Source organism: Anoplolepis gracilipes, unplaced genomic scaffold (genome assembly GCF_047496725.1).
Source record: "Anoplolepis gracilipes unplaced genomic scaffold, ASM4749672v1 Contig23, whole genome shotgun sequence".
NCBI lineage: Eukaryota > Metazoa > Arthropoda > Insecta > Hymenoptera > Formicidae > Anoplolepis > Anoplolepis gracilipes.
In genome coordinates, this window is record NW_027328674.1 from 99,485 (window position 1) to 123,037 (window position 23,553).

General features: G+C 36.2%; 2 protein-coding genes and 3 pseudogenes across 2 annotated transcripts; 4 read left to right on the forward strand and 1 right to left on the reverse strand.

Annotated features, from left to right (window-relative positions):
- Positions 1–8,623: 8,623 nt before the first annotated feature.
- Positions 8,624–10,169, forward strand: LOC140675910 (uncharacterized). The gene is made up of 3 exons (XM_072910517.1): positions 8,624–9,006; positions 9,309–9,645; positions 9,720–10,169. The coding sequence occupies exons 1-3, from the start codon at positions 8,624–8,626 to the stop codon at positions 10,167–10,169; spliced, it is 1,170 nt and encodes a 389-aa protein (XP_072766618.1).
- Positions 10,170–10,243: 74 nt separating this feature from the next.
- Positions 10,244–10,594, forward strand: LOC140675911 (uncharacterized). Its single transcript, XM_072910518.1, has one exon. The coding sequence runs from the start codon at positions 10,244–10,246 to the stop codon at positions 10,592–10,594; it is 351 nt and encodes a 116-aa protein (XP_072766619.1).
- Positions 10,595–14,552: 3,958 nt separating this feature from the next.
- On the forward strand, positions 14,553–15,343 carry LOC140675912 (cytochrome c oxidase subunit 1-like; annotated as a pseudogene).
- Positions 15,344–17,928: 2,585 nt separating this feature from the next.
- LOC140675913 (cytochrome c oxidase subunit 3-like) lies at positions 17,929–18,729 on the forward strand (annotated as a pseudogene).
- Positions 18,730–19,962: 1,233 nt separating this feature from the next.
- LOC140675887 (NADH-ubiquinone oxidoreductase chain 5-like) lies at positions 19,963–21,279 on the reverse strand (annotated as a pseudogene).
- Positions 21,280–23,553: the final 2,274 nt, after the last annotated feature.

The window sequence follows — 23,553 nt, forward strand, 5'->3', positions numbered from 1 at the left end:
CGCGACGGTTTTGGGACGGGTCCTCCTCCGCCTTTAATTATGGCGGCTTTAATTCCCGCTCCTCTTTCTTTTTGCCCTCTGAAAGGGCCCTGATTTTCTCCCATAAAGGTCGATCCCGAGGCGAGGTTTTCGGCGTACCTAACCTCTACCATCGGGTCTCCCTCCTTGAGATACTTCCGCCCTTTGATAACTTTAAGGGCCTCGGACACGACCTCCTCCACATTCCAGCCCACCTCGGGGTTGGCCCTGATTCTAATCTCTTCCTCCTCCATGAGCGAGAGGGAGATTGGCGGTTCTTTACCTTGGGGTTGCGGTACCTCCAATTTCCTTGCCGCCCCCTTTTTTCTGTTTTTTCTTTTATTTTTCCCTTCCCTTTTGTCAGGTCCCACCTTTCCTTTTATATTTAGGAACTTCCCTCCTTTGTATGATCCCGCGGGGGATGTGTTTGTCCCCATGGATTTAGGAACCACCGAATCGGTTTCTGGGGCCCCTTTCCCCAGGAGCGGTTCGGTCTCCATCTCTTCGCTGGAGCCTTCTTCCGCATAATTAATTACTCCCGTACCCTTTCTGCTCCTCGTACGAGGGGCAGGGGTAGGGGTACTTGGAGCCACCTCCAGGGAAGGTTCTTTCCTCCTGATAGGCGTTCCTTCTTCCACTCTTTTCCTTAGGAGTGCATTCTCCTCTTTAAGCGCGGTCTCTCTCCGCGTCAACTCCTCCATCTGGCGCTGAAGGGAACCGCTCGCTCCCTTCAGTTCTTCGACGTCCCTTCTCAGTTTGGTATTTTCCTCAATGAGGGCCCCAAACTGAGCCTTACTCTTCTCCAATTGCCTCCTTACTTTATCGGAGGACATGCTTCCCCTACTGGCTAGGGTAACCGCCCCCGCAGAGGTCACCAGCACGGCTTCCTTAAGAAGCCAGACGAGGTCTCCTTTGAGATTCTTGGAGACCTTCGCCACCTTCTCCACCGCCTGTGTTGCGGTGAGAATCTCTGCGCAGACATCAGCTGCCGGAGAATTTTTCAATTCCTCCTCAATTTCCTTTTGCGATTTTAGCTTTTTCCAGGCTTTATTCCTTTCCCCTGGTAGAGCAGACCTGTCATAGACCCATTGGAACAGAGCCAGTTCTTCCTGAACCTGTTTGATCCGGTCCATAGTCTTTTTCACCTCATATTCGCCCGTGGTTATCGGACGACCTTGTTTCCTCTTTTCAAAGAGGAAGGACCCGGTATCGCTCTGTGAGTTCGTCGAGCCGGCCGATTCCGAACCGTCAACGTCGGAATCATCCTCCACCTCGATAACCTCACCGGTCCTTTCTTTCTTGCTCTCGCTTCTCTCCTTTTTAAGCGGTCTCGCCCTCATCTTTCTCAAGACCGGGTCTAGAGTCGCTTTTTCCAGGTCGGTCAGTAACCTAGTTCCCCTGACCACAGGACACTAGCGGTCGCCCCGACCGAGGCTCTCCTTCCTTTTCTTCCCGCGAGACTCGCAGTGTTTCTCTTTACGCCCGTCTCCATATTTGTTTTTGATAATGACTTCATTTCTTCGTTAATTCCCGCTCCCCGCTGCGGCTCCGTCACCCAGGGTGTACCCTCACCTGCCGCAGAGTGTCCCGAAACATGACCGGCAACACTCCACGACAGGGCCCCAAGTTCCCCCGGGGGGGTGACATACAACACGGGCCGGGGGACATACATCCCCGGCACTGGTCCCCGGCCTCTTACTCACCCATGGAGGTTTTGACGCCTCCATGGGCTTTCGGGAGTTCCCGGCCTCCGACCTCCGGGATACCGCAGCGGGTGGTGCCACCCGGGGGGCCCCATGGACGGTTGGGACTGGGTCGCCGCTCCCCGGCCCAGTCTTACCCGTCATGGCGACCAGCTTGCACGCGTCCTTGACGGAAGTTACCTCCCGCCAAAGGGCCCCGACTTCGGAATGCACCGCTTCGGAAGGGAAACGGTCGCGATGCACCGTCGGGCTCCATCCCGCCGTCGAACCCTGCCTCGGAATACGTCCGAGCGGCTCCGACGGCCGGGCCGACCCGGCGCCGTTGGGCTATGCCCGTGCGGCCCGCGCCGGCCTTCCTCCGCCTCCCCGACCCCGTCCTCGGAAAACGTTCGAGCGGCTCGGAAGAGGCCCGGCCCGATGGGTCCGGGAGTTCCGGAGATCCATCGGCCCGTCCGCTCTCCTCGCGGCGCGCACTCAGGGGTAGAACCCACTGAGCCGCCTGCACGCGAGATGGAGCCCCACGATTGTGGGACGCCAGCCCATACCAGCACCCACATCCCCCCGAGGGACGCCGCACGGCGGGAACACCCACACGCGCGGAAACCCTTATGTGCCAGGAGCACCCAGCAGTGTGTCACGGGCGAGGAGCAGTCCTCCCCCAACGGTGCCGTACCACCGGGCGATTGCACTTAGGGCCGCCTACCCCTACCAGCGATTGGGTTCGCGCTTTAAACCACCCCCAAGGGGGTGGGCGCAGTCCTTAAGGGAATCGCTGGGCTCCCCTTGTACCCTTACTAAGGGTACGGTGCGCTCTTAGTTCCCCTTCCACCTCGGAAGTTATCCCAACTTGGCCGGAGCCGTGTGGGTGTTCCATGGGGTTTCAGGGTTAAGCCTTCTCACCACGACAAGGTGGCGCACGACGAGGAGGAACTTAACCTAACCTTTTTTTTTTTTTTTTTTCGTCTGAAAATGCGTTACGCATCCCCCGAGAGGCGGGAACTCCCCGGGGGTATGTGGTACTTCCCCTATTTAACGGGGTATACCCGCTAAAACCAGACGGTGGTCCTCTCGGCGGTTGGCGGGTGGGCTCTGGTGTCGCGTTAGCATTCAACCAGGACCCACCCCCGCCTTTCTCCCCCAGATGGTCGGAAGAGATTCCTGCCTTTTAATGCGTCACTGAGAGAAACTTCAGTGACGCATTAACGGCGGCGTTGCGGGACCACCACGCAACCCCGCCGCCTTCCCTGGGGCCAAGGTGCAATGGGGAGTGGGTGTTCCCGCACCCACTTCCCCTTGACCCCTGGGAGAGGTGAGAATATGACTCTCACCGCCCCCGCTAATGGCCTGATTGAAAGCCGTTTTGGGGCGAGGAGGGTAAAAGACCCCCCGAGTTCACTGCCCCGTGGGGGAGAGGGGAAAAGACTATGTCTTACCCCTTCCTACTCCCCCACTTGACCGTCATCCCCCTTTATTGGGGGATGACAGAGGGAGAGGTGTGTTCCACCTCCCCCTATTCTCCGCTCGAGGGGGGACGGAACATAGTTCTCCCCACCCAGAGTATGACCGTCGTCGACCCCCAGGTCCCCACATAAGGGGCACCTGGGGGCCGATCTGCATCCCACCATGGAGTGGTGTTACAGGTGTACCACACCGGTTAACAGGTGTAACACCTGTTACCACGGTCCACTCCAGAGCGGCAGGAGGTGCTCAGATGCTCCATTGTGAGGCACCTGAAACATCTCAGAGGGCTGTCTTGTAGATCTTTTTTGATCTTATCGCCACCCCCTCTCCTCTCCTTCCCATCTTTTCCGCCCTCAGTGTTACTGGGTCGGACCTCTCCGTTACCCTTCCCCGACTTCCTTTTTTTCTTTACCTCTCTCCACTCCTGCTCCTGTCCCTTTTTCTCCTTTGTCTCCCTTTTCTCTCCCACCTTGGGAACCCTATTGGGATCTTTCTCTCCAGTGTAACTCGGCTTCTCATGGAGAGCCCGAGCCACTTCCTCTCTAATAAGGATGCGAATTGCATCCTGGTCGGGAAAGGGTGTGGGCGGGGGTGCAACTGTTTGCACCGGGGGGAGGAACCTAACCTAACCTAACCTCGCGAATCGCTTTCACAGCATCATTTACATTAATAATATTGTTACGTTGCAAAACGTTACAAAATTGTTTAAACTTTTTATTCACGAGATGTGTATTTTGACACAACCATGAATGCATATGATCGATATAATTTTCAAAATTGAATAAATGTAATAATGTTTAAGGTTGCATATACAAAGACTTATTAGATAATGTTAATTTAACAATCCTCGATCCGTTTAATTTAATCATTTGGATAGATAGATCGCAGATCTATAATGGCTGACTTTCAGTCAATTGTACATATCGTTCAATGTCTGTACGTTTCTGCATCAATAAGTGCCAGAGTACGATAGGCAATACTACTCGATTGCCTCGGTTATCACCAAGTATCAATTCCACATAAGACATAGCTCCAACGCTTATTCCAATCTCCAAATATTTGTAAGATGTCGGGGTTAAGGTATAACCAAGTATGCAAACCGCACGATGAGATGAAACGCTATATAAAATATTAAAATATATATTAAAAAATAATATTTAGAAAATAAATAAAACTTACATTTTTTTATTAAATTTCACCGTTCTCAATCGGAATGTAAAAATTCATCTTGTTGGTTTCTTTTGTGGAGCACATTTTTTAGCACAACCTTATGTACGGACAACTGATGCGATACTAAACTATTCAAAGTACTGCGAGCAATTTGTAATATCGCAAACCGTAATGAGGAGGGGAGTATTTCTGGCGTAATTTTGCAAGCGTCAATGTAAGGCTGCTAAAAATTATTAAAAATCGCGTCCCCACGTGCTTTCTCGAGCGCCGTAAGTGGTTGTCGTACGATGAAATCGATACAAATATTCGGTTACAAATCTATACGACAAAGCGTGAGATAAAATTTTTGCTAAATGAAAACATATACGCCGACAGTACGGATGTTTGCGCTGAAGAATAACGTTTCGCACAGTGGGTGGGTATTATCATGTATATTTGACTATAAATATAAATAATAAATATGTTACGTTCTGTCGGCTCCACGTTTCCCCCCCCCCCCTCCACGAAATAAACAATAATCGTCCGATCGGTCACAAAAAACGGGTCGCGCAATAGAAGAGAACCATTACCATTAAATAATGTTTAGACCCATTAAAAACGATATCTAAACAAATACCGGAAGAGATCAATAACGAAATCCTCTAAACAACGAAACAGACAAACACAGCTGCATAATCTTAAGAAAGAAACAAATAATGCCGCTACGCACTGTCGGCTTCACGTTTTTCCTCCCGAAAATGAAGCAATAATCGCCCGACTAATCATAAAAAGGATCGCGCGACGAAAAATATTTTAAAACATTATTTAAAAACGATGTCAAAAGAAACGACCGAAAAGGACCGATAGTGAGATCCTCTAAATGAATAAATCGACAAATACAGCTGCATAATCTTAAGAAAGAAACAAATAACGCCGCTACGCACTGTCGGCTCCACGTCTTTACCTCCTATAAAGATAAAGCAATAATTGCCCGACCAGTCATAAGAGGGCCGCGGAACGAAAAAAATGTTTTAAACATTGAAATCGATGTTCAAAGAAATGACCGAAAAGGATCGATAGAGAGATCCCCTAAATAAATAAATGGAGAGCTGCAAGGGGAAAGTGGGATTATTTTCAAATGGACCCATCAATAAATAATATTATAAATAAAAAAAATAATAACAACGAGGAGGGAAAAAACGCTGGGGAAAGAATCTGGTCGCGGTCCACCTGTCCGTTGCGTTCGGGCGATATATCCGAAGATTCCTCTTCGGTTAGGATGACGCTTAGGCCAACGCGTCCACGTCAGGTTCCCTACAGGAGCAGTGCGAGGTTAGCCTCTGCAACAAACAGAGAACACGTGGTTAGGATGGAGAAGTTGCGCATCACTAGGATTGAAGATGTTAACTTCCAACTCCCCCTCACCCGTCGGAAGGAAACCGAAGGGACGATGGAGAACCCACTTCCAAGCACGAGTGGGATGAGGCATGACCCCCCTCCATCCCCGTTGATGAGTGCGAAGGACAACGAGGTCAGGCCAGCTGCGGAAGATTTTTCTGCACGTGTGCTGGGATACAACCATTCCTGGCTCAAGAAGGAGAGGACTTCCGCTCATGATGAGAATATGGAGGCAGACTCCATAGATGGCGAGGAGATCCGCGATAAGATCGCAGAGGAGAATGACAATATTTCTGTCACCAGTTCGGTGGCAGAAAATATAGTCGAGGAGCAAAAGGAGAAACGGGGCAAAGGCCATCAACCGGTCATCGGCAAACATGTCGGAAGGCGCCAAAAAAAAGAAGGAAGCTCAAAGACGCAGAAAAGAAGAGAAGAGAGATAGAAGGGCGGCAGAGTCGCTGCTTCCGGATCCTTCTAAATCAGCGAGGTGGAAACGTCTCCTCAACGATGAAAAGGAGATGGAAGAGTTGCTCTTGCTGGAATCCACCGAGGTAATTGCGGCGCAACTCATGGAGCATTCCACCATCCTATATAAGGTGGCGGACTGCTCCAACGGAATGAAAGGGTCTCTGGTCAGGAAGGTCAAAGACACTGTAGTCCTGCTGAGAGCAGCTACAACAGTTATGGCCAGACAAATCAGGGAGGGAGAGAACCCTGAGCTTAAAGAATTCCGTAAGGAACTGACAAAGCTCCGGGAGGAAAATGCGGAGTTGAAAAGGGAGGTGCGAACTAGAAAGCTCCTCTTCCTCCCCTTGTATTTTTACCCGCCCCATACTCTTCCTCATCTAGGGACATTACCCAAGAACACAAGAAGGAAGAGGCTGGTGGTGAGGTCGGATGAGGAGGATTATCGGAATCCCACCTCTCCTTGTTTAGCGGGAGGGACTGCCCCCTCTCCCCTTCCTATACAGGGGGAAAAGGATATAAGGGAGGATATGAAGATGGACACAGCAGTCCCCCCGGCAAGGACAGGTCCCGTAAGACAGGCGGGATCGACGATCAAAGGGGTACCGCGGCCATCGAAGGCCTTCCCTCCGAATCTGCCCGAGGAGCTGAGGGCAAAATATAATGAGCTGATGGACCAAAAGGATGCAGTTCTAGCACTCCTGGATCCCATCGCGAAGCAGATGGAGACGCTAAGGCTCTCTGGAGCGGTGGTTGCTCCAAAAAAGCTTGTTCCGGCTCCGCTTCCTGTCCCGTCTACCGCTGGAGAGGAGGCTAAGGCCTCTAATCCCCGGGGAAGACAAGAGCAGAATCACGTGGGACCCGCTCCCACGGCCCCTGACGCAAAAACGGAGGGACCGCGAGAGGGTGGAAAGAGGAGGAGGAAAGGGGAAAAGGCCCGCGGAGGGCAAGATCCACTGAAAGCGGGACCCCAGCCGCCTCCCAAAAAAAAAGGAAAAGCTGCCTTCTCCAAACCCAAAAGGGGCCGACAAGGCCCTGTCGAAGGGCAGACACAAGCCCTCAAGGGTAAGGCGAAACCCACCGAAAAGACAACACTTTCGCCTCCCCCGCTCACAGGGAAAAAGGAGACATGGTCGGAGGTGGTAGAGCGTAAAGCTCGCAAAAAAACCACCAAAAAAGGTGACAATCGGGCTCCGGCAACCACGAATGTTAAGGCGAAGGCAAAGGAGCCAGGCAATAAACCACAGGGCCCTCAACCTAAGCCTGCGACGTCCAATCCTCCCTCCCAACCAAAAAAGAGGGGAGGGAAAATGGACGTAGGAGAGTCCCCCGTACAACTGCGATGGTGCTTACATGCCCATCCGGCCAATACAAGGAGAATCTGAGACTGGCGATGGACAGTATAGATCTCGCCAGTCTCGAAATTAATGGCCTGAAGGCCAGAAAGGCAGTTACCGGTGTCCAACTATTTGAGGTTGGGGGTCCGGACAACAAAAAAAAGGCGGATGCGTTGGCGAGCCGAATGCGAGAGGTCCTCGCGGATAAAGAGGGGGTGATAAGAGGGGGAACCCCTCGAGCAGAGGGTACCAAGGAAAGGCTCTAAAAAAAAGCCCGAGGATACCCCTCTGCCGAAAGATGATGGGGAGGGTACGCAGATAGAGGCAAAGCCGGAGGAGCTTGATCACCCAAAATAAATGGCGGTCAGGTTCCTCCAAGCTAACCTAAACCACGCCAGTCAGGCACAGAATCTCTTTTATCAGAGCCTGGCTGAGCGTGGCATCGGGCTGGCCATTGTTGCTGAGCCCTATAAGATCTCAGCAAAGCTTACGTGGCTGGGGAATGCAAGAAGCACGGCGGCAATCGAGGTCGGTGCTGCAACAAATAACACCCCCCCTCTCAAATGTATTGGAAAGGGGAACGGATATGTTGCAGCAAAGTGGGGGTCCACAACAATAATTAGTTGCTATGTCCCCCCTAGTTGAAGTCCTGCCCAGTTTGACTCACTCCTTGAACAGGTGGGGGATGTTGTCAGAAACATACTCCCTGCCGATCCACTCATAATAGCTGGAGACTTTAACGTCAAGTCTCCGGCACTGGGTGAGTCGAGGCAGGACACCAGGGGAACTACCCTGGTGAGGTGGGTGAATTCGCTCGGCCTTCACGTTATTAACGAAGGCCGAGTGAGCACATGTGTCTGGCCCCAAGAGGAGTCGATCGTGGATATAACGATCGGCTCCAAGGGGGCAAAGAGGATGGTGCGAGGATGGCGCGTGGTGGGTGACTCGAGAGGGGAAACCTTTTCGGACCACTAATACATTGAATTTGTCCTGGACGCCGTGCATTACTGGGTACATCACCCACCTCGAGGCGGGGACACAGGTAGGTGGACCCTCACAAAGCTGGACCCCAAGAAACTAGAAGAGGCCTTAATGACCATTTTGTGGGGTATCCCGGAGGGAGAGGAAAGGCGGGACATTAACCTGGATGTGGAATGGTTGCGGGGCGTTATGCGCGAAGTCTGCGACGCAGCCATGCCACGCGCCAGGGTCCTCCGCCCACGTCACGCCGTCTATTGGTGGACGGAGGAAATAGCGCAATTAAGGCGCTCCTCTGTCCAGGCGCGACGCACCCTCTTTCGTATTCCCAGAAGAAGAAACCCGGAGATCCGAGAGGAGGCCTTGGCTGCCTATAGGGCCGCAAGATGCGCCCTTAGCGCCACTATCAGGAAGTCCAGGGCCAGTTGTTGGGATGAGCTACTGTCATCCCTCAACACGGACCCATGGGGGCGTCCATACAGAATAGTTCTGAATAAGTATAGGAACTGGACACGCCCCCCGTCACGGAATCCCTGGATACTCCCGTCCTCAGGAATGTTGTGGACACCCTCTTCCCGCTAGTGGTTTAGGAGTCCACACTCAACTGGGGTCCCGGCCTGGGGGGACCTTATGAACTAGAGGAGGACGAGGAGATATCCAGCAACGAACTTCAGCGCGCCGTCAAAAGAATAGGATCAAGAAAAGCTCCTGGCCCTGACGGCGTGCTTGGAAAGATATGAGTCTGGGCACTGGACTTTCTGGGAGAACATCTGAGGTACATATTTAATAAATGCCTCAGACATGGCGCTTTCCCCCAGCAATGGAAGCAGGCTAAATTGGTCCTGCTCCCCAAGGAAGGCAAGGAAGAAGGAACCCCGTCGGCATATAGACCAATATGCCTGCTGGACGAGGTCAGCAAGATCTTTGAGAGGATCATTGCAAAACGACTTGTTCGACATATATCCCGAGAGGGTGGTCTCCACGAGGAGCAATATGGCTTCCGCGAGGGACGTTCGACTGTGGATGCGATTAGTCGTGTTACGTCCCTCACGGAAGAAGCCGTGGAAGGGGGCGGGGTGGCACTTGCGGTATTACTAGATATCGCAAACGCCTTCAACACCCTGCCCTGGGATAGAGTAATGGATGCCTTGTTGCAATACAGGGTCCCTCCCTACCTTGTGGAGATCATCAGACAATATTTCCGGGATAGGAGCCTGGAGTTCGTCACACAAGACGGACTCCAATGCCGACGGGAAATTCGATGCGGGGTTCCGCAGGGGTCAGTCTTAGGACCCCTACTGTGGAATCTCACATACAACCGAGTCCTTTGCCTTCCTCTCCCTCGTGGCTGCCACGCCATCTGCTATGCAGACGACACATTAGTGGTGGCCGCGGGGAGCAGCTGGGGGATACAGCAGCCAAGGCCGAGACAGCGGTGGCAGTTGTGGTACAAAGCATCACTGGTATGGGTCTTAGAGTGGCGGCTCAAAAAACCGAGGCTCTTTACTTTCACAGTAAATCCTCTGGGAAACCGCCAAGGACTCATATCCGGGTGGGAGATACTTCTATCTCGGTGGGGAACCGGCTTAAATATCTCGGTCTCCTACTGGACGGCGAGTGGAAGTTTGGACACCACTTCAATGTCCTTGCCCCAAGGTGAAGCGCTTCTCCACGGCGTTGGGTAGGCTCCTGCCAAACCTTGGGGGACTGGATGGTTGAGTCCGCCGTATATACATGGGCACCGTAAATGCGGTGGCCCTGTATGAATGCCCAATATGGGCGACGGATCTCGTGGCCATGCGTTATGCAAAGGACAAGTTCCGACGCATACAGCGCAGCATGGCCGTGAGGGTGATAAGGGCCTACCGCACGGTGTCCCATGCGGCGGCCACGGTCCTGGCGGGTTCGCCCCCCTTGGAGTTCCTGACCGCAATGTACGCGGAGCGGTATAATTGGGAAAGGGGGCTCAGGAGGGGTCATGGCCCTCTACCAGCCAGGGTCAAGAAGACCATCCGGATCCACGCCCAGCGGTCTATGGTGGAGAGATGGAGTGCCCACCTATCTGACCCGAAGACTGCGGGTTAAAGAACCCGCGTTGAGGCCGTCCGGCCCTGTCTACAAGAATGGTTAGACAGGGCCCGAGGTGAGGTATCCTTTAGGATGACACAGGTGCTCACCGGGCATGGGTGCTTTGGTGAGTACCTGTATCGAATCGGCAAGGAAGGTACCACGGCCTGCCACCATTGTAAGGAGGTGAGAGACACGGCGCGGCACACGCTGGAGAAGTGTCCGGCGTGGGACACGCTGCGCCGTGATCTCTGTTCAGTGGTTGGCAACGACCTCTCGTTGCCAACCATGGTTACGAAGATGTTGGGTGATGAGAGATCCTGGAAGGCGATTGCCTTCTTCTGCGAACAAGTTATGACGCAGAAGGAGGCGGCCGAGCGCATACGCCGACAAGAAGAGGCGGCGGCAGAAGCGGCGATTGCGGCCGCTGCAGCGGCTGTTGTAGATGACAGCAGCGAGGAGAAACAGGAGAAGGAGAGTGACTCCGATGGGAGCTTGGGTCCCTCCTTGCATCGGCTACCCCCACTGACAATGAAGCTAAGGCCTTGACGAGCAATTGAGGGGGGACAATCCAGTCGCCCTCTCCTCAAAGGAGAAGATGACATTAGAGGGGGGCATGGTTGGGGATTGGATGTCTCCACCAAGTGCTCCCCTCCCCCTTATTAGCCCATCCCCCTTATTAAATTAAATGTAACTCATTTAAATCTTAACTATTCTACATTTTGATTTGAATTATAATTATAATTAAATTTTTAAATTATTAATCTTTTAATATAATTTTTCAACAACAATATATAAAAATTAAATTAAGTAATTCTATTCGTGGATTATCAAATTAATCAACAAGTTCCTCTAAATCATAAAATACCGCCAAATTTTTTATTTTTAATGATTAACATTTAATATTTAATTATATTTTATTTTCATTTAAATAATAGGGTATCTAATCCTAATTTATTATATAAATTTTTTTAATTTTATTATTAATTTAAATAAAATTATTTAACTTTTAATATCTATTCATATTTCACCATAAAAAAATAAATTAGTTAAATATATTTATTTATTTATATATTTTATATTTATATATAATTATTTAAATTTATTTTTATTTAAAGTATAAACCGCAATTGCTGGCACTTTATTTATTAATAATAAATTATAATTTTCTATTATAAATTTTTATTTAATTAATTATTATAAATACTAATTTATATATTATTAAATTATTTAAATTTTATATAATTTTTTAAAATTTTATTTATACTTTAAATTATAAAATAAATTAAAAAAAAAAATTAATTTTGTAATTATATTTATTAATTATTAAAAACAAATTATGAAAATAATTTAAATTTAAATTTAATATGAATATAAAATTTAATTTATAATATACATAAAAAAAAAAATTAAATAATATTCCCCCCCCCCTTTTTTATATTATTATCATTATTATTAATTATTAATAATTATTTAAATATATTAAAATATTTTATTAATAAATAATTTTTTTTTTCTATATTTTAGGTTTTTAATATTTTAAATTAAAAATAATGATTAATAAGTTTTAATTAATTAATATTAAATAATTAATGTTAATTAAATATTTTAAATATATATAATTAATTATATATTTATAAAAATAATTAAAATATTTTATTAACATTAAATAATAATTATTAAATAATATTAATGTATATATAAATAAAAACTTAAATTTTTAATTTTTTTTACTTTCTATAAAATACTCTCCTTAAATTTATATAAATAAGATTTTTAATTATTATTAATTATTTTATTTATAGATAAGTTTTTTAATTTTAATTTTAATAATATATTTTTTTTTATAAATACATATAATTAAAATAGTCAATTATTAAATTTAAATAAAATTACTCTCTCCCTCTGAATTTTATTTTAACTAATTATTCTTTTTTAATTCTATAATACCTAATTATTTTAAAAAAATCAATTTTTATAATAATTTTATTTATAATATTTTATTATTTAATTTATTAATTAATCTTTATAACTACTTTAATTTTAATAAATTCTTTTATTATTTTTACTAATACAAATTTAATTTAAATTATTTATTTAAATTTACTTATAACCTTTTTTTAAATTAAATTTACTTATCATATTTAATTTTAACTAATGATTAATAGTCAATTTTCAAAAATATTATACTAATTTATATTTATTTAATTAAAGTAAGAAAGCTAATTCTCTAAGCTTTTAGGTTCATACCCTAAATATAGAAATTTTATCTTTCTCTTATTTAATTAATTATTTTTGCTATTTAAATTTTATTAATAACTAAAAATTTATTTAATGATATGCCTGATAAAAGGATTATTTTGATAGAATAAATCATACATAATTTATATATGTTTTCATTTAAATTAATTTTTTTATATTTAATAGATTTAAACTATCTCAAAAAATTTCAAAAATTTTTATGCTTCATAATACATTAAAATATAATATTAATATTCAATATTTATTCAAAGTTTAATACAACTAAAAAATTAATTTTATTTATATGCATCATAATTTATTCATAAAATTTTTTTTATTGTCTTATTTAATTTATTTTTCTTTTATTTCTTTATTTTTATACGATTTATTAATAATTTGATTTATTATGGAAATTAATAATTTTTTATTCATTTGTTTTTTATCAATTAAATTAAAAAATAAAAAAATTATTTTTTTATATTATCTCATTCAAGCTTTAGCTTCCTTAATAATAATGTTAACTTTAATTATTAATAATTTTATATATATACAAATAAATTTTATTATAATCAATTTTTTTATCTCTATTATAATTAAATTAGGGATCCCCCCATTTCATTCATGAATCCCTTCTGTTGCTATTTTTTTAGATTGATATTCATTATTTATTTTTTTAACAATTCAAAAAATTATTCCTTTATACATAATTTCACTTATTAACTCTCCAATTTTTTTACTATATTTTATAATTTTAACATCTGCATTTATCTCCGCCTTTAAAATAATTAATTCAATAAATTTTAAAATTTTATTAAGATTTTCTTCAATTAACCTAATGTTTTTTTCAATTAACCGGATGAATATTAATTTTAATTTATTTTAAAACCCTAATCTGATTTTCATATTTAATATTCTATACACTTATCCCATTAATTATTATTATAATTTTTATATATTTTAAAATTTCATTTAGATTTTCTTTAAGTAATAACTTTCCTTCAATTAATTTTAATTTAATTTGTTTGTTATTAATTTTTAATTTAGCCAGAATTCCCCCACTAACGTTTTTTATTTTTAAATGAACTATAGTCTATATTTTTTTATTAAATTCAAATTTTTACTTTATTTTTATTTTAATGATTTTAAATTCTTTCATTTTAATTTATGTTTATATTAATTTAATAAATCTAATAATATATTTTTATTCAATTAAAATTAAGCTTTTTAATAAACCAATATACATATATAAATTTTCTTACTCATATAGATTATTTATTTTTTTCATGATTTTAAGCTTAATCTTTTCATTAATTATAATTTCAATTTAGTTTGTATACAATTTTTTAAAATTAGATATATAATTTTCACCCCACTTAATCAATAAATTTTAAATATTAAGATTTTAAGTTAAATTTATAAACTTTAAACCTTCAAAGTTTACACAATAAAATTTTTAAAAATTTTTAAATTTTAAAAATTCTAATATTTTAATTTTTTATTAAAAATTTCTTTAAATTTGCAATTTAATATTCTTATTAGTTAAACTATAAAATATATAAAAAATTTTTATTTTTATAACACATTTAATGTAATATCAGAAAATTAAAATTTTCTTAAATAAATTTACAATTTATTACTTAAATCAGACATGATATCTATTATTATCTCACTTAAACTTAGTAAATAATTTTATTATCAATAAAAATATACTATGAATAAGTGACTTTATTCAACTAATCACAAAGATATTGGCATTCTATATTTTTTATTTGCAATTTGGGCTGGGATAATCGGATCTTCTATAAGAATAATTATTCGTTTAAAATTAGGATCATCTAATGCACTAATTAATAATGATCAAATTTATAATTCAATAGTTACTAGACACGCATTTATTATAATTTTCTTTATAGTTATGCCATTTATAATTGGGGGATTTGGAAATTTTCTTGTCCCTCTAATACTTGGTTCACCTGATATAGCCTACCCTCGAATAAATAATATAAGTTTTTGACTTCTACCCCCCTCACTCTCTTTACTTTTATTAAGTAATTTTATTAATGATGGAACTGGGACTGGATGAACAATTTATCCCCCTTTAGCCTCTAATACATTTCACAATGGTCCTTCAGTAGATTTAACAATTTTTTCTCTTCATATTGCCGGAATATCTTCTATTCTAGGGGCTATTAATTTTATTTCTACAATCTTAAATATACATCATAAAAATCTCGCAATTGATAAAATACCCCTTCTAGTTTGATCAATTCTCATTACAGCAATTCTCTTACTTTTATCCCTCCCAATTTTAGCCGGAGCAATCACAATACTTTTAACAGACCGAAATTTAAATACTTCATTTTTTGATCCGTCAGGAGGGGGTGATCCTATTCTTTATCAACATTTATTTTGATTCTTTGGTCACCCCGAAGTTTATATTCTTATTCTCCCAGGATTTGGGCTAATTTCCCATATTATCATAAATGAGAGAGGAAAAAAAGAAACCTTTGGTGCCTTAGGAATAATCTATGCTCTTATAGCAATTGGATTTTTAGGCTTTATTGTTTGGGCTCATCATATATTTACTATTGGGCTAGATGTTGATACCCGAGCCTATTTCACTTCAGCAACAATAATTATTGCAATTCCAACAGGAATTAAAATCTTCAGTTGAATTACAACACTTCATGGTACAAAAATTAATTATAATTCCTCTCTTTGATGGGCTATAGGATTTATTTTTTTATTCACAATGGGGGGATTAACTGGAATTATACTATCCAATTCCTCAATTGATATTATTCTTCATGATACATATTATGTTGTTGCCTACTTTCATTATGTTCTTTCTATAGGAGCTGTATTTGCCATTATTGCAAGATTTATTCATTGATTCCCTCTTATTACAGGATATTCTTTAAATAATTACTTTTTAAATATTCAATTTATCTCAATATTTGTTGGTGTAAATTTAACATTCTTCCCACAACATTTTTTAGGGCTGAGAGGCATACCTCGACGATACTCAGATTATCCAGACACCTACCTCTCATGAAATATTATTTCTTCAATTGGTTCATTAATTTCTATCATCAGATTAATTTTTTTAATATATTTAATTTGAGAATCCCTATCATCTAAACGTCTTGTCTTAAATATATTCTATCTTAATCCTTCATTAGAATGACTAAGAAAATTACCACCTGTTAATCACAGATATAATGAAATTCCTTCAATTTAATTAAAAATTATCAACTTTAAAAAATTTTAATATGGCAGATTAGTGCAATAGATTTAAACTCTATATATAAAGATAAATTCTTTTATTAAAAATAAATACTTGAATAATTTCCCTTCAAAATTCTAATTCACCTACATATGATATAATAATTTTTTTTCATGATTTTACTATAATAATTTTAATTTTCATTACTTTATTAATTCTTTTTATTATAATTTCAATAATTAATAATAAATTTACTGACCGATTTATACTTCAAGGCCACACTATTGAATTAATTTGAACTATTTTTCCAATATTTATTTTAATTTTTATTGCCATCCCATCAATTAAAATTTTATATTTAACTGATGAGATATTTAATAATAAAATTACCCTGAAATCTATGGGACATCAATGATATTGAAGGTATGAACTTTCAGATTTTTTAAATATTGAATTTGATTTATTTATAATTCCTACTAATGAATTAAACCCCAATGAATTTCGTCTATTAGACGTAAATAATCGTTGTATTCTTCCATATAATTATCCCATTCGTGTTTTAACTACATCTATAGATGTAATTCACGCTTGAACAGTCCCATCTTTAGGAATTAAAATAGATTCTACACCCGGACGACTAAATCAATCAATGTTAATTATAAACCGACCAGGTCTTTTTTTTGGCCAATGTTCTGAAATTTGTGGTATAAATCATACATTTATACTCATTGTTATTGAATCAACAAACTTTCCTAACTTCAAAGACTGACTTCTTACCTTTTAACTAATTTTTTTTATTTTAATTGAATAATTAATAAATATAAAATATAATTTTTACATTCATTAAATGACTGAAAGTAAGTTTTGACTTTTTAAGTCAAATTATAATAGATCTAACACCCTATTTTTAATGTAAAGAATTAGTTTAATATTAAAAAACATTAAATTGTCAATTTAAAAATATTTTCACCCCCACAAAAATATTCTTTTATACCACACATAATACCGATAATATGAGCAATAATGTTAATTTTATCTATATTTTCACTTTTTATGATTTTAAGCATTATTTATTTTTATCCTATCAACTTAAAAATTAATTATTATAATAATATAATTTTAACAAATCCTAAAAAATGAATTTGAAAATGATAATAAATTTATTTTCTATTTTTGACCCCTCAACTAGAATTAATTTTTCTCTAAATTGATTAAGAACTTTAATTATTTTTCTTATTTTTTCATATCAATATTGACTTATCCCCTCTCGTTTACATATATTTTTTAATTTTTTATTAAATTTTCTAATAAAAGAATTTAAAATTTTAATTAATTATTCCTATTCTAATTTAATTATTTTTATTAGTTTATTTTTATTTATTATTGTAAATAATTTCATAGGCTTATTCCCCTATATCTTTACATCTTCTAGTCACTTAAGTTTTTGTCTTTCTTTATCTTTATCCCTGTGAATTTCTATAATGTTATTTAGAATTTTAAATTACACTAATGATTTCTTTTCTCATCTTACCCCTCAAGGAACTCCCTTCATTCTAATACCATTTATAGTCATTATTGAATCAATCAGTCTGATTATCCGGCCTCTCACGTTGGCAATTCGTCTGACAGCAAATATAATTGCAGGACATTTACTTTTATCATTATTAGGATCTTTCTGGGCAAATTATTAATAATTTCTTAATTTTTTTAATTATAATCTCCTCTCAACTTTTATTATTTATTCTTGAATTATCTGTATCAATTATTCAGGCCTATGTGTTTTCCATTCTTTCTACATTATATAGAAGAGAAATTTAATTAATTTTTACTATTTCAAATAAATAAATAATAAATAATTATAATCAAATTTTATAGTATTATCATTATGACAAAATTACATCAAAATCATTCATTTCATTTAGTATCAATTAGACCTTGGCCTATTATTATTTCTTTCAGATTATTTAATAACTTAATTTCAATAATTATATGATTTCATAAATTAAATTATCTAATTATAATTTCTATTCCTTGCACATTATTATGCATATATCAATGATGACGAGATGTAACACGAGAATCAACATTTCAAGGATCTCATACAATTAATGTATATATTGGCCTTCGCTTAGGGATAATTTTATTTATTATTTCAGAAATTTTCTTTTTTATTTCCTTTTTCTGAGCTTATTTTCATTCTGCTTTAGCCCCTTCCATAGAAATTGGTCAATTATGACCCCCCTTAGGCATTAAACCATTCAATCCATTTGATATCCCTCTAATAAATACTATTATTCTTTTATCCTCTGGGATAACAGTAACTTGAACGCATCATTCTATCTTAAATAAAAACTTTAATGAAAGATATCAAAGCCTCTTATTAACAATTATACTTGGGATTTATTTTACCTCCCTTCAAATAATTGAATATTTCGAGTCACCTTTTTCAATTGCTGACTCTATTTATGGGTCAACCTTTTTTCTAGCTACAGGCTTTCACGGAATTCATGTAATTATTGGGACGCTATTTCTTTCAATTTGTTTGCTTCGCATAAATTTTCTTCATTTCAGAAAATCTCACCATTTTGGTTTTGAGGCAGCAGCCTGATACTGACATTTTGTAGATGTTGTTTGATTATTTTTATATATTTCTATTTATTGATGAAGATACTAAAATATTACTTAATTTAAATTAATTTATTATTTTATAAATTTATATAGTATATTCATATTACATTTAATTTCCAATTAAAAAAATTAAAAAAATTTTAATATAAATAATTTTAACTTTTATTTATATAATTACATTTTTTATTATTCTATCAACTCTAATTTTATTAATTAATTTACTTATCTCATCTAAATCATTAGCAAATCGAGAAAAAATCTCACCATTTGAATGTGGATTTGATCCTCTATCTAATTCTCGTCTCCCATTTAGAATTCAATTTTTTTTAATTAGTTTAATCTTTTTAATTTTTGACATTGAAATTACTCTCTTAATCCCATTAATTTACATATATTTTATAAATAAAATTATTATTTTTTCCTCATTATTGTTCATTTTCATTCTAATTTCTGGCCTAATCATTGAATATTTAGAAAAATCAATTGACTGAAAAACTAATTAAAATTTATAATTTTTTTACATTTATAAATTTATTTTTTATTCTTGATAAATTTTATTCAGGATTTTAGTTAAACATAAATAACATTTAAATTGCAATTAAAAATTAAATATCTTAATATTTAAATCTTAATTTTCTTTTAAAGTAAATATTTACATTTAATTTCGACCTAAAAATTTGATTAATTTCAATTAATCTAAAAGAACCACATCGAATAAAATTTATTTTTTGAAATAATAATATTTTTGAGCTTCTAACTCAACATTCAATGAAAGGTTTCATTTTATTTCATAAATTTAATAAATATCTAATTAAAAATTATTAACTAAAACCAAAAAAGAGGTAAATTATTGTTAATAATTATATTGAATCTATAAAAAAATTCTAGTTAATTTTTCTTTTTTATTCATTTATATAGTTTAATTAATAAAAACCTTATATTTTCATTATAAAAATAATAAATTTTTCTTTATTTATAAATAAATTATTTAAAAATAAAATCTTATTATCTTAATATCTTCAATATTATGCTTTACGAAATTTAAGCTATTTAAATATAAATTACTTTAAAAATTAATTAACTAATAAAAAAAATAATTAATAAAATTAATACTGAAATTAAAAATAAATATATAAATTTTAAATAATTTTATCTTAATTACTAATCTATTTATTATCCTATAAATAATTTTCTTTCCCATAAATTCAATCCATATCTTATCTATCCTATAGGTGTTTAATCTACAAATTATAATAGGACTATAAATTCATATATATATATAATTTATAAATCATATAGATCTAAAAAAATAACTAAATATTAATATATTAATTAAATTTTTTATAGACATAATCAACCTTAATAATACTCCCACAAATAATAATAACATTGTAGTTATTTTTACATTTACATTCATATATAAAAAGTAATTATCAAAAAAAAATATTCACATTAATATAGATCCTCTAATTAACCTTAAGATTAATAAAACAAACATCGATAAATTCATTAATTTATCTTCTTTATAATAATAAAATCTTGAATTTTTAAATGAGCCAAAATAAATATAATAAATCAATCGTAAAGAATATGACACAGTAAGAGAAATTGATAAAGTAATTATTATTAATAAAAAAATATTAATATTATTTAAATAGATAATTTCTATAATTAAATCTTTAGAATAAAATCCGGCTAAAAAAGGAATTCCTATTAATGCTAATCTAGAAATATAAAATCTTATTATAGTAAATGGAATAAACTCATTTAAATTACCACATAATCGAATATCCTGATTATTATTCATTAAATGAATTATAACTCCTGCACACATAAATAATAATGACTTAAAAATTGCATGAGTCAATAGATGAAAAAAGGCTAAAAAATTAAATCTTAAACTTAAAATTATTATCATTAACCCTAATTGACTTAAAGTAGATAAAGCAATAATTTTTTTTAAATCATTTTCAAAATTTGCCATCAACCCAGCTATAAATATAGTAAAAATTGAAATATATAATATAATTTTCTCAATGCCCCTATTCATTAAATATTTATTAAAACGAATTATTAGATAAACCCCTGCAGTAACCAAAGTTGATGAATGAACCAAGGCTGATACTGGGGTCGGGGCGGCCATAGCTATTGGTAATGAAACAGAAAAAGGAATCTGAGCACTTTTTGTAGCTGCTGCTAAAACAATTATTCTTAAAATTAACTTATAATTTTCCATAAAACTTAAATTCCAACTTCAAAATGTAAATATTAATCCAATTCTTATTAATAACCCAATATCTCCCACTCGATTGCATAAGACTGTCACTATCCCAGAATTATATGATAAATAATTCTGATAATAAATCACTAAACAATAAGAAGTTAATTCTAACCCATCTCACCCAAATAAAATTCTAATTAAATTAGGGCTAATAATCATTAAAATTATTGATAAAACAAATATAATTACTAACTTAATAAACCGATCAATAAATATGTCATCGCCTATATAAATTATTCTATGTAATATAATTATTGAAGAAATTAATATAACTACCCCAATGAACAATGAGACTCAATCAAATAAAATATAAAATTCTACATTAATTGAATTAAAATTAAAAAATAATCATTCCATTATATATCTTAAATTTATTAAATTTAAATATAATCTTATAAAAAAAAATAACATAAAAATAATTATTATAAAAAATGAATAAATTTATAATAATCTAAGATAAATTTTTTTTATATCACTAATTTCACAAATTAATATTTTATTTTAAACTACTTAAATAATGACATTATAATAAAATAAATAAATAATAAACATTACTTATTTATTAATAATTAATATTATCTATATTGACTAATATAACAAAACTAAATTCTATTTAAAAAAATTAATGTATTAAACTTAAATTTAAAATTATTAAAATTAAAGGAATTAAATGAATCAAAATAATCATATAATCTTTTATATAAATAAATTGTTGAAAATTTTTCTTCAAAATAATTAAATCCATGCTGAATATATGAATATAAATATAATGAATAAGCACTCCTAAAAAAACAAATCATTATTATATAAATAATAACAGATATCTCTCATCTAATTAAAACTCTAATTATAAAAATCTCTCTAAAAAAATTTAAAGAAAAAGGAAAAGAAAAGTTAGCAGCACATAATAAAAATCATCAAATTCTTAAAGACGGAAAAATATTTAATATTCCTTTATTAAAAAAAATCAACCGACTCCCTGATCGCTCATAATATAAATTCACTATAAAAAATAAACCTGATGAACATAGGCCATGAGAAATTATTAAAATATAAGCACTAATAAATCCTAATTTTATTATTGTTAATATTGAACATATTATTACATTTATATGTACAACAGAAGAATAAACCACCAAACTTTTTATATCAATTTCAACTAAACATAAAATACCAATAAACAACCTTCCTACAATCCCAACTCTAAAAATTACATACCTATACTTATTCCTTTGAAAAATAAATATTATAATAAAACGTAATAAACCATACCCCCCTAATTTCAATAAAACAGCAGCTAAAATTATTGACCCATAAACAGGCGCTTCAACATGGGCCTTAGGCAACCAAACATGAAAAATAAAAATTGGTAGCTTAATAAAAAATGCTATAAAATAAACTAAATAATCTCAAAATCCTATATTAATTATTATATTTTTTATCAATAAATTAAAATCAAATGTTATATTATGCTTATAAATTTCAAATAAATAAATTAATAAAGGCAAAGAAATAAATATTGTATATATTAATAAATAATAAGATGCAGAGGTTCGTTCAAAATTTAACCCTCAATAAATAATGACAATAAACATAGGAATTAATCTTAACTCACAAACATTAAATAAAATAATATTAAATTTATAGAAGAAAAATAAATAATTAAAATTAATAATATAATTTCAAATATTAACAATTTTTTCTCATAATTTATTTTAATTAGCCTACCACTCCTCTCCTCCAACTGAATAACTATTTTTATTAAAGCTAAAATTCAAAACCTTAAAGCTAATAAAAAAAATGAATAAAAATCAAACCCTATAAATATTCTCACCCTAATTCAAATATCATCTTTAAATATAAATTTAAATAAAAATAAAAATCTAAAAATAAAACATGAATTATAAAAAAATATAATTTTTTTATTTTTTATTAATAAAATTATAAATATAAAAAAAAAATAAAAATTTTATCATATTAATTCAAAAAAAATAAATAATAGAATAATTTAATTATACCATAGTGGTCCGGCCGCGTACACGGTCGTGCGGGCCGTGCCGTTTGACCAGACCGGGGCGACATCCCTTTTAGCCCTAAACTCGCCCGGACCAGACACCTCTTTGGCATCCCCCGGGTGACACCCCTGGCTCACACTCTTGCCTCCGGTGTCCACCCTCGAAGGGTAGCCATTCGCGTGCGTCTTTCGGTTATTATAGTGGCCAAGACAAATCACCACTAGGCGGACTCCTGTATTGGCGGTCCGGCCGCGCTTCATGGGTCCCCACCTTGACGAGAAGCTTCCGCAGGGCCCTGGTTTCGCAGAACCCCTTCTGGGTTCCACTACTAACAGGTTCCCGCTTCCAGTTCCCGATCCAGCAGAGCCCTTCCCCTTGGACGAGTTCCCAGGGAAGGAGTCGAGACACGTACTAGCCCCAACGGCACTTGGCTCGGAGGGGTCTTCGGTGCAACGACGCCCCAATCAACGCGAACCGGTTTCCCCCGGTCAGGCACCAGCCATTTCACAGGATGTTATCGCATTGTCGATCAACATCCTGCCCCGAACGTCTCCGTGTTTTGTACAGGGGGTAAGCGCACCCCAGC